General features: G+C 34.1%; 1 protein-coding gene across 1 annotated transcript; it reads right to left on the bottom strand.

Moving 5' to 3' along the window:
* Window positions 1-7203: 7203 nt before the first annotated feature.
* LOC112022988 (LOB domain-containing protein 19) lies at window positions 7204-11163 on the bottom strand. Its single transcript, XM_024055608.2, has 2 exons — window positions 10698-11163; window positions 7204-7739 (listed from the first exon to the last, which is right to left on the bottom strand). The coding sequence occupies exons 1-2, from the start codon at window positions 10980-10982 to the stop codon at window positions 7410-7412; spliced, it is 615 nt and encodes a 204-aa protein (XP_023911376.1). The 5' UTR covers window positions 10983-11163; the 3' UTR covers window positions 7204-7409.
* Window positions 11164-15502: the final 4339 nt, after the last annotated feature.

Here is a 15502-nt window from a genome sequence, read left to right as displayed (position 1 = left end):
GCTTTTTGCTGTCGTCCTTTATCATGAGTTGAAAATCTGTGGGTAATTTTGGCCTGTGATCATTGCCTTTGGGTTTAATGGTTTTGTTCATTGTGCTTGCTAATAAGAAATTAAGATATGGAGTTCTACCAAGCCCCTATTTACTACCAAGTTAAGAAGTGATCCCTCGCTAATGGTAGTTTCTCTTCCTCTCTTGAAAAATTTTACTATCTGGTTGTTTTGAATCTTTTGATTGTTGGGAAGCTTTTAGACATCAATCACTTTACCATATTTGTCTTATCATTTCTTTTGTTGAAAAAGAAATTTCTTATTTCTATAGGGGTGCAGTTTCTGCCCTAGAATCTTGGGCTAGGTTGAAATAGAGTCATGTGTGGAGCAGGGTTGCTGCTTAAGATCTTTAAATCCTACTGTCACCCTTGTTGTAAAAAAAAGTAAAATTTTTTGCATGATATGTGCATGGACAGGTTACAAATCCAATTTAGGTGGTGTTGCAATTATCACTAGATTTTAGAATTTGAGTAGGTTGAAGTTATCATTGTTGATAAGTACTTGTTATTAAAATTTTTGGCATCCTGTTTTGCTTTGATCTTGAATTTTTTTGGGGGTCCCCCCATGCCACCCCATATAATTGGTAATACAGTTGTAAGTTTTATTTTGGTTTAGCTTGCCTAGTTTGTATGGAAGTTATTCAATGTGAAATTTTAAGTTTTAAGGAACTTGTAGAAACATACATTCTCTCTCTCTCTGGTAAATAAAGGAGGAACATCCAAACACCATAAATTGAATGTTTTTTTTTTCTTGTCTCAACATTCTGAAGTGTAAATTGGGTATTGTGTATCTCAGAGAAAATTAAGATACCATACATAGTTGTACGTAGGGCGGTCGAAAAAAATTCATCCTTGCAGTATCAAATTGTTTTTAATTTAAAACTTGTTTGGACCATGAACAGTTTTATGCACTGCATTTTGTGAAGCAGGGAGAATTTTAATGAGCAATAGAATGTATTTTGAAGCATATGTTTCCATTGCATATGATTGTTATGGTTCATTTGCACTCTTGATTGATATGTATCTCCTATCTAATTTGTAGATCATTCATGATGGGCTTTGTCTGATTAATTGCTAAAAGAGGAAACTTGACTCCACCTCCCTTTTTTGCTCTATATCATTCATTTGTGTATTTGCATATATAAGAATTGAGATTCATGTTGTGAGACCTTAAATTTTTGTGTTTTATTATATGAACAAAACTTTTGCAGAGATTTTATTGTTATGTCCACATGAGACCTTCTGTTCTTGTTTATGTGTTTTCAGAAGATACTTGTTTTATGCTGACCTTGAGACTTGCAATATAATTGTACCCTTTGGAAGGTTCATCATAATAGTTTTGTTGAACAAGTTCAAGGAATTTCTGCCATAGCTTTGCCAGAATTTTGGATTGTGGTTCCACCTTGAGATCGACTGGTAAGTCCATAGTTCAAATTCTACTTATTCAATGCATTATGTACTTATCAAGAAATAGTTTAAATCCAACTTATTTTTGAATTTACTGTTTCTTAGGCCTGTTCAGGTCCCACCTCCCACTCCCATCAATCCCTTACAATGGCCAGGGTTCTTAAAAGACCCACATGCTAGCTTGGAAGCTTATTGTCAACAAATTTTGGGCAAATTACATTTTAAACTCTGTACTTTAGTGATGGTTTAAAATTAAACCCTATAGTTTCTAAAGTTTCAAATTAAGCCCTGAAGTTTAAGATTGTTACAAACTAAACCTTATAGTTTTGTTAGTTCAAATTGAACATGGGACTTTTAAAATCGTATCCATTTAAAGTTTTAAACCCTCAATCAAACCAAAATATAAAACCCGAAAAGTCCAAGGCTTAAATTGATACACTTTTGAAAGTCCATGGTATAATCTAAAATTATTGAAATTATAGGGCTTTGATTTGAAACCACCCGTAAAATATAGGGTATAAAATGTAATTTACCCAAAATTTTTGGAGATCCCTTATCTGAAATTGTTTATTCCTGGAATAATGTTCAGTTTTGTACATCTTGTGCATTACTTGTTTGTGGTATCTCTGATTTGAAGGTCATTGTATCTCACAAAAGATGCTGCAAGCACTATAAAATAAAAAGTACAGTTCATTTCAAAAACCAAAGGGTATACTTTTTGACATTAGAGTAGGTTCAGAGTTCTCTCAACAGAAGGTACATATATTCTTTTGACAAGTATACAAAAATTATCTAAATTATATATGACATGCTCCTTTAAGGCTTGAATTTTATGTCATTGCAGTCTCTTTGCTACAATTCCATGTAATCTTGTGTAATTGTGTTCCTGTCTTGTCAATTTATATAATATGCTTTGTCAATTTATTTTTTGTCTTGTACCTAATCATGATTTGATAAGGTTTCTTGAATTTGTGTTCTTCCATTTCCCCCCCTGTGTTAGAATAAGGATTTTGTGACTTTATGTACTGGCAAATTATGAAAATATATGGCAACTGGAACATAGTGATGATTGAGGTCGAACATATTTAGAGAAAATGGATTACTAATTTATCAAGTCTTCATACAAAGTTTTGGAATTTATAAATATTTCAACATGTTTGATGCCCTATGAAATGCAGCTGCTGTTTTATGCTGAAAAACATTTGTCTGTTGCTTTTTTTTAAACTATTCATTATTCGATTGGCTGTAAGACTTTTTGGTGTTTATGTGTATTGATATGTGATACCAAGTCCAAGGGCAACATTATTTAATGTGTATGTTCTGCCAGTAAGTTTCTAGCCGATGATGGACGGCAAGTCCTTTATTTCTTTCTGCACAAAATGTATGTAATGCACTTGAACTGAGTCCTATGCCTATAACTTGTGAATTTGCTATATTTGGCAACCGAATTTGTGTTTAAACTTTAAATATTTCAGCTCTGGAGTTTTTTTTTTGGATGAATTATTAGCTCTGGTGTTGATGTAATTCAACTGTGGATCTAGAAATAATCTGATAGAGCCAAAGCCTTGTTTGGCAACAGAGCAGTCATTGGTTCAGAAATGTTCTATTTGCATGGGACGGTGAGAAACCCAAAAATGTATTAACTCCATATTAGCAGGTGTAGGTGACACTTCCGTCTTAAATGATGGGTTTGCTTCCTGTATTGAGTTCTGTCTTATCTTCGCTGGGTCCTCAAAAGCTTTGGTTTTGGTTTCACAGACACTTTGAAAGTGTATGCACTTGTGTTGGGCACCACATGACATGGATATGTGCAACATGCCTGCAATAGGTGCGTCTGAAAGGATGAGTGATACACCTAGTTTGGCAGAAGTGCACAGTTTTTATGGGGATTGTCTGTGGGGTTGGAGGGGAGCAGTTCACCAAGGAGAAGCAGCCTAATATCTTACATGAATTTTCCGAATGTGTGAGATACCTTTCTGGATGTGGCTATCAAGGCCTTTATGAAGTTTATGTAGAAATAAGGCATGTCTGACCCAGTTCTAAAATTTGGGGTTAGATCTGTCTAGAAAAACTTGTTCCTGCCCCATGTTCTGAAGTCTATGTCGTATAGGATGGAGCTAATTGTGCTACAGGCTTTGGAGGCCTTTTTCCGCTGCCAAGGCTATTCATGATGCGAAGATAGGATGTAACTATACATAGTTGTTAAAATTATGGTTACATCTTTAGAATTTTATCAAAGATGATTTTAATTTATTAATGAGATACTCCTTGAAAGCCAATATTAATTTAATTGGCTCTTGGTTTTGGTCAGAATTACTCTGGAAGTATAATTGAATAATCGTATATTTAAGATATGAAGTTTTGCAATTTGGTCTTTAGATTAGTGGCAAGGCTGGATGTAGAATTGCCATCAACTATAAGCAAAGCTTACAAGCAATCGAGGTCATTCTTATCTGTCTAAGGCATTCCTCTTTGACAAACTGCTGCCATAATTTTTTCTTCATATTTTTACGGGTATCTCTTATCTGTTTTTTATTTATTTTTCATGATAGGACCATCTTAGTTTTCATTCAAAGGCTGATCAGCTGCTTGAGAAAGCCTGATTCCTGATTCTTATCTGTTTAATGTTTGTTCAATGTTAGAGAAGCGACTGACAAATTCCACCATAGCATTTGTAAGTACGTTTTTTTTAGCTCTGACAACTAATTCCAGTTCTGATGCAAATAAATTTTGTTTTGACACTACTACTTGGAAGCATACGATCTGTGTAGCTTTTTTCTTCTTCTCAATATAGTCCATGTTACCATTTATGACAGCATGAGTATGGGTTATAAATGAAAGTGAACTTTTCGTTCTATACTGGAGTGCCAATTTACACTCAGGTTGTACTCACCTGAAATTAAAATTCTATTAGTGGTCCATGAACCAACACAGAGTAATTTGTAATTTGTTCTTGGTTACATATTGAAATATAATAGGGTGGCTCAACTAAGGCCTCCTAAAATAGAATATATTATATCTTTTTGTCTTATAGTATTGCACCCCAAAAAAACAAGTTTGGTCTCACTTAAGGAAAAAACAAGAAGAAGAAGAAGAAGAAGAAGAAGACATATTTTATTTGTTTTAGGATGTAAAATTTTTAATTAAGACCCAAAAATTTAATACATAATATATTTTTTAAAAAAAATGTTATACTCTTTTCTGAGTGTTCAATATTTTATTAATATGTTTTACTATATTTGTGATAGTTTAAGAATGTAAATATTGGGCCCTTCTTTTCTCTCTCTATCAAAAATAGTTCTCGAGACAAATTCATTGTTCAATAACTGAAGTTCAATATTGCCAAAAGAAATAAAAACCATCTAAAATATGATATTGATTCTGATACTTGATTGTTTTAATATTTTTAGAATTATAAGTTTTAACATTCTTTTTATAAATATATGAAAATAGTCATTAATGTATTAAATTATATAAAAAGATTGGATTTTTTTTTTTTTAACACCTTGTTTGGATTAAATTTTTTAAATTGAAGAATTTGAAATGTAGAATTATTTAACCTATCGTTTAAATACTATAACAATTAACAACCCATGAATTTACATGCAAAAAAAAAAAAAAAATGAAGGTAGAAGAAAGAATAAGAAGACAACCCATGAATTGGACGAAGCAATGGATAAATTATGCTATCACTTGACATGCAATGTCCAAACTCCAAAATTCCTTGGGTCGGGTTGAAATGGGGCTTTAAAAATTCGGGCTGAATTTGTATCGCCCTAAATCCAAAACCAAATCCACCTTTTATTAAGTCCGAATTTTAAAACAGCCTAGTAGAATCAAAAGGGTGAAGTTGGTAAAATCAACACAACAATAGTCTTTTCATTTTGTACTTCTCCTGACCTGAGATCATCTCTGTTATATATATTCACCGGATCTTCCCAGCCCCTTAATTTCTTGGCCGACCCGACCCGGCCCGCATTAACGTCACTAGCTGCCAATCTCTCTCACCAAAGTCTTGAGTTTTCGTAGGTGTTCAAATCTGTTTAAGGACTGTTTATTTGATTTGATTTGATTTAAATCATTAATACATATTTTGATTGCTTAGATTTTTTTAATATTTTGTGTATTGGCGAATTAGGCATTATGATTTGCCAAATGGTTATTAGTGTGAGAAGTTAAATACACTGATTTTAGACATGGTTGTCATGAGTTTGATTAAAATTGACGAATAATTCATTAAAGGAAGCTTTAAAAAAAAAAGTATGGGGCACAGTGGCTCTTGTTCTTGTTGATATTAAATTAAATTTACTTAATCAGCTTTTTAAAGTTTTATTTTTATTTATATTTTTTATTCCCCTGAATTTGGCACACTATTATGTCTAGTTTATTTTCCAAAATCCTTATCATTATATGAAACTATCAAATCCAATGTTGTAAGAAATTTTCCCCGGATTGATTGATTTAGAGCTTTTATCTCGACCTCTAAAAATAATAGCTTGCAAGAAAAGATGTCGGACGACATCAATTATAGCCTTCAATTGCAGTTGATTATTTGCAAAAATTGTCAATTACTCTATCTATATGTTGAGACCGATTCATCAAATCCTCACACGATGTTTGAGCAACTCTATGAGTTGAGTTAAGATCTTACCCTATATGATTACTAAAATTACAATTTTTGTCGTTTTTAACTTTCTTCCAACCCTAAATCCATTAATTGTGAATGTATTTTGTTTTGCATGGCCGATTGGCTTGTAAAAGAGAAAGTTGGGTAAACAAAAAAAGACATACTTTTAAAAGAATATTCAAGCCATGACTTAAAGCATCATTCTTTGAACCAAGAAACTTGAAAGTTATGGTAATGACATTGACATTTACATGAATGAGATCTTTACTTTAGTGGTTGGTAACGTTGCACTACTAGTATTGGCTTTTGAAATCATTTGAATATTTTATTTAGAAAAAAAAAAAAATCAAGCATTATAGTTGATTTTCTCATAATCTACAAACCAAATAAAGTTTTAAACGGATTTGATTCACATTTGACTCATTTGAGTGTTCTTTTTAATTTATTTCATGCGTGCTTATTGTATTTGGTTAAGATTAATTCCTGAGTTTAGTGGATTTTGGGGATTTCCATTTTGTTAATTAACTCAAACTAATCGAGAACTATCAACGTGCACTGTTTGCAGTTTAAACTAGCAAGTGGTGTAGGATGGTAAAGGATTCCGTCCCATTTAAAATCTAAAACCTAATGTAAGACTGCTTGTATTTAAAAAACCTAAAAGTCTTTTTAAAAAAACCTATGTGTGAAATCCCCCACAAAATCAAATAACTACCATGTCTCAAAACTAACTCAAAAAAATTAGAAGATTTAAACGTGAGAGTGAGAGGTTCTTATCCCATTTAGGGCTGGACATAGAGCGTTAAGAAGGACAGCCTTCCTCACTGGGCCTTTTTGAAAACTACAGCCCAAACATGGGCCCTAAGCAAGTTGCGCGAACTAGTCATGTAGTAGATAGTCCAACCAGTCCAGCAACCTCCGACAGAGACTAACAGGTGCAAGGTTTTAAGAACTGCAAGTTCAAATTAAGCACTATAATTACTTTATTAGATTAAAAAAAAAAAAAATGTAATCAGACCCTAAAATGAGGAACTTGCTTAACTACTCTCTCACTTGAGCTTTATATAAATAGCGGAAGTGGCCCAAGTTGTTTTGGATACAGACAAACGTTAACACACAATTAGATGGTTGCAATTTTTGGTCATAACATTGATAATGATAGCTGCTTAAGGCTGAGAAAAGTAGTAGTAGCTAAAATCTATCCTAGTAGCATGACTCGCACATTTAAACTTATAGAAATTCAAGTGCAATTCCATTAGACATTAGAGCGCCAAAAAAAGAAGCACTAAATTGCCATGCATTAGAACATACAATAAAAAGAAGCTAGACATTTAGTGAGGACTTGAAGCCCGGAATCTTACTCCGGGCAAGTACCTAGAGATCAATTCTCGAGCCAATGCTTGAACATCCCCGTCTTCGAGTTCTTCAGCCAATGGATCGAAATAACTTGTTAATTCAGTTGATGTTGGCTGGGGTTGTATAGGATCAATCTGCATGGATAAGCTGTGCTGCAAGTCTGAACTCGTAGCCAAATCTGACGTGCAATGGTGATGATTTGTAGGTGAGGGGCTCTGAGATTGAGGTGGAGGAAGTGGAGGAAGGCGCTGAAACGTTGAAAGATGGGCCTGAACATAGGCTAGCTCAGCCTGCAAATTCACTACCTACAACCATAAAATAAGTTCTGACAAGTTATTTTGTCATGACTAATATAATTTGGGAACAATCAGTGTAGGTACGCTTATCATAGTAATCGTGTCATGGTGGGATGGGTGTCAAATTTTGCATATGTAGTTTAAGCCATGTTCAGGTGATGTGATTATATGACATAAATTATATGGTTTTGACTATGATGGGGTTGTTTACCAAAAAAAAAAAAAAAACAGGACTATGATGGGGACTAGGAATAACATTTATTGCAGATTGATTGGCAAGGTCATATTTCTTGGTGCTTCACTTGCTATAACTAATGCTTTGGCTGAACTTCTCATGACATGACTTGGCAGATACATGCCCTTTTTTTTATTGAACCCAGGATAGGAAAAGTCTATGCTTTTACTTTGTAGATTATATTGAAAGAAGTTTTTTCTTCAAAACTAGCTAGCTAGTAGCTACTATAGTAATCTCTGTTGGTAAGCAATATTATGTTTCTTATTCAGATACTTTAGACAAAAATTATGCCTCGTATGGGGTGAGAAGGAATTCTATATGAGACTTAGGTAAATTTTCCTTGGTACGTAGTTCTAGATGTGGTTAGGTAAATTTTGGATGTACGGAGAGAAACACTAGAAGTAGGTATAATAATATAGTATGCAACATCTTCTTATTTTAATTGTAGGTGACATGATATGACATGACATGATGATATAATAAGGAAAGAGAAAATTTAATCGGCAAAATCACAAACAGCTCAGCTAGGTGAAACCTCAAAGTTCATTGGCGTAAAAATATAATAATAGTTCCATCTTCATCAAATAATGCAGATACAAAGAATGTTTATCAGTTTAAAAGTATACCCATTAATTAGTACTTCTTCTTCGTTTATAATGTAATCTTATCCGTAGATATGAAAGCTTTTTCCCTCTCTAATTTCTTTCTATATGAGAGAGAGAGGCTGTGTGTGCATAAAGTAGCAGTCAACTCTTCCCAATGTGATCAGAGGATAATGGAATTCTACCTAATTAAAGCTAGGAAGGCTGATAGTGCTTATCTTTCCCAATCCATGACATGAACATTAGTAACAGTAGTAGATATTCTAATTCATGAACCAGAATAGCTACCGAATATATATAGTCAATAGATAAAACTTGAAATCATGATTAGTTATCTGTGCAAGAAAAAGGTTGTTATCATATCACGCATAAGATAATGCAACCTCAATCATCACCAATAATGCTTGCCATATAACTGTGATTGTAAACAAAAGATTATGATAGATCTTTACCATTTAAAAAAAAAAAAAATTTCTTTTACCCAAAAAAGAAAAAAAGAAGAAGAAGAAGAATGGTACAGTCAAGTATTTTATCAAATTCGAACCTACCTACATATGGTACAAACACAGTCTTTTCTGCGAGGGAAAAAAAAAATTGTTATGGTTCATTATTATTTATTTGATGAAATATTATATATACGAGTATACTATAGATGATTTTTTATTTTTTTTGGAAAGAGCATGATAGAGAAAGTCATTTCTATATGTAAGACTTCTAAAATATAAACACTAATAGAGAAAGTCAAACTAAAACATGTTTTTTTGTATATTTCTCGAGCTGCTAAGTTTACTTGGAAGCTCCGGCAAGCAACAGTACCCCATATAGTCAGCCACCCAGCTCTTTCTCTATCTCTCTCTCTCTCTAGCGCAAGTTAGCATGAATTTTACAAAATTTTTTCTTTGAAAACTAAAAGCAGCTAGCTTGCTACCCAAAGAAAAAACCCGAATATTATTCCTCTTCATAAGTGCAAGTTAGCATGGATTTTATGCAATTTTTTTTTTTTTTGTTGAAAATCTAAGATCGACTAGCTACTTGGGCCTCAAAAGGAAGAAACCATACATATTAAGACACTGTAGTTTTTCTTTACACAGAGAAAACTAAACCCTAGATGGGGCACAACTTAGCATGTTGATTATTTAAAATTGCAACCAAAGACTGACAGATTGACAAACGTGTCAAATAGAAAGTCTTATAAGTGTGAAAGTATTGACTAAATAGCTTTAGTCCATATGCAGTGTAAGTTGTTGTCAAATTGGACAGGAAGAGTACACCGCGGGAGCAGTTTAGCATTATTGCCATGGAATATACAATTTTTAACTTTTGTTTTAGAAAAAAACGCAGAAAAAACTGACATTCAAAATCTTCTACAGCAAGAAAATTGTCCTTTGGGTTACTTCTTTCCAAGAAGCTACTACTCTGCACATACCAGAAAACTTAACCAATCCCACCTACAAGCTATATATTATTAATTTTACATACCGAGGCGCATGTTAATTAACATGACCTGACCTCAGATCAGCTTCTTGCACTATTTTTTAGGAATGAAGGTTGTACTCAGTGCAGTAAACTTCGATTTTTACCGGGTTAGAAGAGGTGATTAATGATTTTATTACGAACTTAGAATTCAACAGAAATTTTTTTTTTTAATTTTTAAATGTTTAACATAAAAGACACTTGATACGCTAAGGGCCCGACCTCTAAGAAATGAAAAGGAGTGAAAAATTTAACCCCAAAAACAACCCAAATTAAGAGGTGTGCCGAGCCAACTGCCAACCATAATGCTTAAATTAAGACTTTGGTTAGATAAGTGGGATTACTTCAAAATTGTGATTAAAAAAAAGAAAAAAGAAAAAAGCCTAGTGCAATTATATATATTTAAAAAAAAAAAAAAAGAAATAAAGAAGAGAGGCCTTAAAAAACGTAGCCACTAAAATTTACAAACTGAAATAGCCCTTTTTTACCAGATCGATTTTGGATTTAGTTCATATTTCCTTTAGCAAGCTACCCCTTCTTCAATTACTCAATGCACACACGCAAAGGAACACATACTGGGTACGTTTGCTTAACAATCAGTGACTAGGAGCTAAGAAGAATAAGGCAAATAAGAGCAAGCTAGCAAGCAAAGCTGACCTGTTGTTGGAGAGTAAAGATGTGACCAACACAGCCATAGACAGGGTCTCTAACCCTAGACAGAGCCTCATAGCAAAGCGTGACCACCGCATCGAGTCGCTTATGTGCCGGAATGCGCAAGAGGAGCTTGGAAGCATTGCTAGCACCAAACACCTTGTGCACCGCGGCAAAGTGAGCCGTCCCTTGCTCTGAGTCAAAGTAGGGTGCAAATACACAACCGTTTACGCACTTTCGCCTCAGGAACTTGCAAGCTCCACAAGGCCCACCTCCGTTACTTGCACTCATTACTACTCTCCCACACACCCTTTCTCCTTTTCACAGAAATCAGCTTATGTTTGTTTTAATTTGTGGGGTACAGAGAGAGAGAGAAAGAGAGAGATGGGTATTTAGGGACACAAGGGGGTTGGTTTGTTATTTATTCTTCTTCTTCTTATTTTAAATATGACAGTATCGAAGCTTTGGTGGTGGGTCATTTGAAATCGACTAGTTGTTTCATTTTAAGTTGGGGGGCAAAACTTATATTATATATAATATATTAGGTGTTTTTTTAAAGCTAAAGTTAAATAAATTCTTGTATTTTGATCACTAAAATATAAACAGTGTTATATATATTTTATATTAATTAAATTTAATACAATTATGTGTTTAAATTTAACCGGTGAGTAACATATATAGTTGTTCCTAAGTTTTAAACCTAACCCTTTAAATTTTTTTAATCAAAACTATTGAAATAGTGTATATTATGAGAGTGACACCAACGGTTATGAAAACATATTATATCCTAAACTTATTGTTAAATTAAATTTTAGTGTTTGGAGGTGAAATTTGGTTCAAACTTTAAAGCCACGCAAGTGAGACTATGAGAGTGAGAGAGAGAGCAAGCTATTGGGAGCAGCTTGCGTGAAGCAAACATAGATGCGGTGACAGTATCAACCTCCAACCGCCGCAGTCGAGGCCACGTGCGAATCCCACCCCACGCGTGGGAAAAACATCCTATCCTATCTTTTCGATCCATCTATTCTCTTGTCATTTCCATTTCAGCTATAGCTTTCAGTCAGAACTCTGCAAGGTGAGTTTGCTTCTAGATCTAGGTACGTGTGTGTGTGTGCGCTTCTACATTGAAATAGGTATGGCCTTAAGTTCTTTCATTGTTTCACTTTATGCATATATATGTGAAATGCCCATGCAATGATATATATCCTCTTGTTTTAGCAAATACATATCTTCGACTGGTTTTTTGGTTTACACTTTGGGTTATCATTTATTACTTGCTGCAGTTAAAAGGATCGAGTTGTCTTCCCAAATCCAGCAGAGACGTGATGGCAAAGTTGAATTGACGTTCTTTATTAATCTTTTAGCAAAATGGCAAGTGAGGTGGAAGCTCCTTCTAATTCAAGATAAGTTGCCTCATGACAGATTCGGGACTCAATAATTACTAATTTATATGACAATTACAATTTTGCGTAAGGCTCATAGAGTAACATCAATGACCTTTATTCATTCAAAGGCACATTTAACAATAGAAGAATTGTAAAAATGAAAAAATCATACAATTATGATGGTTGAATAAGAGATTTGTGATTCAATTTTCACCTACACCAAAACCGATTGATATCTTAGTCAAATAATAAAAAACTGTCATTAAAAGCATACATTATAAGTTGAAACTCTCTCTAAAAAAAAAAAAAAACTTCCTAAAGTCCTTAATAATTAATATACCCCATGAGAAATAATCTAGGAAAAAATCCTGAAAAAACATCCAAAAGCGAAGAACATGAGCGGCCCATTAACACCTCTATCTACCCAACAAAAACTATTGCTTATAAAACTCTTTTTAGAGAGACAATGTTTGGTTTGCAAACAACAACTCTATTTTCCACGAGGGAGAAGACTCTATTTACCCATATAACATTAACACAAGTTCATATACTCTTTTAAAAACCTCAAAATCAAAAATTTCGACCTTAACAAATTATATCGGGCCTATCAAATTTTGGAACTAGTCTAGGAAAACCCAAAAAAAGAAAAGAAAAGAAAGTAAATTGGCACAAAAACCTCAAAAAGAACATTACCCATCTAGCACATTCTTTGATATGTGGCCCCTCCAAATACAAAACCTATTTTTCCTCTGACAAATCCCTAATTTCCAATATACGTAAATTTAAAATTCCAAACCTATCTTGCAGTGACTGTGCATACCAGTCCCGATCATGCTACCTCGCCATACCATCAAAGTGCTAGACTTGACGTTGTCCTCATGCCTTGAGATTAGCCCCCGACGACCATCTCTGATTCGCCAAGCCTCTTGCTTGGTGATTCAGGATCACCAAAAGTCAATCGCCTAATTGTGACATTGTTCGCTCTGGCCTCCAATCCACTTAGCCGGACCAACAACTATTGGTCACTTTCTCTCTGAGCATTAGTGAAGAGGTAAACAAAAATTATTAGTCATGGTACTTACTAGATATAAAGAAATAATAAGTTAATAAAATAACTCATGAACAAATTTGATAGCGTTTGACAAGAAAATGAACCAAAATTTAACTTGTAATTTAGCATAGTAATAAGTTAATTTTTGGAACTTATCCCTGTCATTAGGAGATAACGGCCCAAAACATAACATAATTCAAATACAAAACTCAAGCACAATGGCAGAGAAATCCATTCCTTACAAAAGTATAAAAAGGGGATTAAGGCCTTTGTGAAAGGTATGAACATCTAAACCCAACAAAATATCTCCTTAAAATTCTCTTTTACCCAAAATATTTATTTACAAACTTAGAAATTAGAGAATCTCTCATTGGTGAACCTCTAGTGACTACCCTAAAATTTTATTTTCTTTACAAGTGTCTATGGTTAAGGTTGTATTGATCGATCAACTACATCATCATATTTCAATATCTCTTTTACAAGTTTTAAAAAATAAAATAATAATATATTTTGTATTCAATTCAATTAACTAAAACAATTTTGGAAAGTGCACAACATTATACTTACACATACATACATACATACATATATATATATATATATAGTTTGCTTGAATTGAATGAATATATTTTATCTTATTCTTAGTATTTTAATTTTAGATATTTTATAAGGAAAATAGTGAATGAGTACAAAATAAAATATTTTAAAACATTTAAATTGGTTCGCGCAAAAATTCCTTCCAATTTGAGTATAAGAAATTACATTTTCTATTTTATATATTTACTTTTCACAGCACTTCACGTCAGATTATCTATTTTACAATACATCATTTCATTATAATATCAAATTTTCTTTATTTTTTAATTTATTTATCCTTTTTTATAAATAATAACAACAATTTACTCTCTTCCTTCATCTTGAGGTACTTAAAGAAAGAATAAGCAACTAAATACAAAATGAATAATATTAGTGAAAGTTTACAACACTTACTATAACAAATTTGTAAATTTGTGTTGTGGGGCCTGAAAGTCTGATAGTCTCAGCCCATTTTACACCCGGCCCAAGGCTCATGCTGAGGATGGAGAATCGCCCGAGGACGTTGTGTAGGGGCCTGGGCTGTAAGGACCCCGTTGAGGATGACCCTGTCCTCGGTGGACCGAGGACAACACCAAGTGGGGGAACAAGCCCATGATAGGTTGTCATCTCCACAATAAATGTGCTCACCTAATCCCCTGACCGCACTAATGAAGATGTGACTCCTGGACAGGGTAACCTTCGCCACTACAAATCATATGATTACTGATAACACAGCTGATGGGACGGATGGTTAGGAGGGGAGCGCACGAATGATCAACAGGTGAAAGAAAGAGATGGTGAGAAGAGGGCTATATAAGGGGAACCAACATAACAAGGAAGAAGGGGGGGTAAAATGCTAAAAGCTAAAGTTTATCGCCAATACACAAAAAAATTCATTTCATCAAAAATTTTAAATGTCAAAAATTTTGACACACAGTTACAATGAACTGTTATCAATAACAGTTCACTATAGCAAATATTTTAAACAAAAAATTATTTTTTTATTCTCAATGGTAACTTCGTGTATTTCTTTTTTATTTTTCTCTTCTTTCTTCTCCCTCCTCTCTCACTTTCCTCTTCTCTTTTTCCTGTAGCTTCTGTTTCTCTCGGGTTCACGGTTTGAGCTCCTCCCCTCCAAGGTTCGTTGGTCAGGAACTTCAAAGCCCAAATGCCTTCGGAGTGTTGAGGTAGAGCTTGATGGCGGGGTGATTTGATTTTGTGGGTTGTGGGTTTGTGATTTAGAATTGTGATCGGCATGGGTCTGGTTGTGGGTTTGTGATTTCGGATTGTGATCAGCATGGGTCTAGGTTGTGGGTTTTTGATTTCAGATTGTGATTAGCGTGGGTCTAGGTTGTGGGTTTTTGATTTCAGATTGTGATTAGCGTGGGTCTAGGTTGTGGGTTTTTGATTTCAGATTGTGATTAGCGTGGGCCTAGGTTGTGGGTTTGTGATTTCGGATTGTGATCGGCATGGGTCCGGGTTGTGGGTTTGTGATTTGGGATTGTGATCGGCGTGGGTGGTGGTGACAGTGGCAGGGTGAGAAGTGTTTTAGGCCGATGGAGCTTGATGGTCAGCCATGGAGCACGGGTTTGAGAGCAGATCAGAGAGAGGGAGAAGGTTCTAGTCTTCTACAACTATTGGGTTTTGAGAGAGAGAGAGAGAGAGAGAGAGAGAGAGAGAGAGAGAGAGAGAGAGAGAGAGAGAGAGAGAGAGAGAGAGAGAGAAATGAGTAAAAAATAATAAATAAATAATATTTAAATAAAGCGGTAAAAAAAATATAAGTTTTGATGTAGGGTGAA

Source organism: Quercus suber, unplaced genomic scaffold (assembly GCF_002906115.3).
Source record: "Quercus suber isolate HL8 unplaced genomic scaffold, Cork oak 2.0 scaffold_193, whole genome shotgun sequence".
Lineage (NCBI taxonomy): Eukaryota > Viridiplantae > Streptophyta > Magnoliopsida > Fagales > Fagaceae > Quercus > Quercus suber.
The sequence above is the reverse complement of the archived record's forward strand: the minus strand, read 5'-3'. Positions and strand labels throughout refer to the sequence as shown.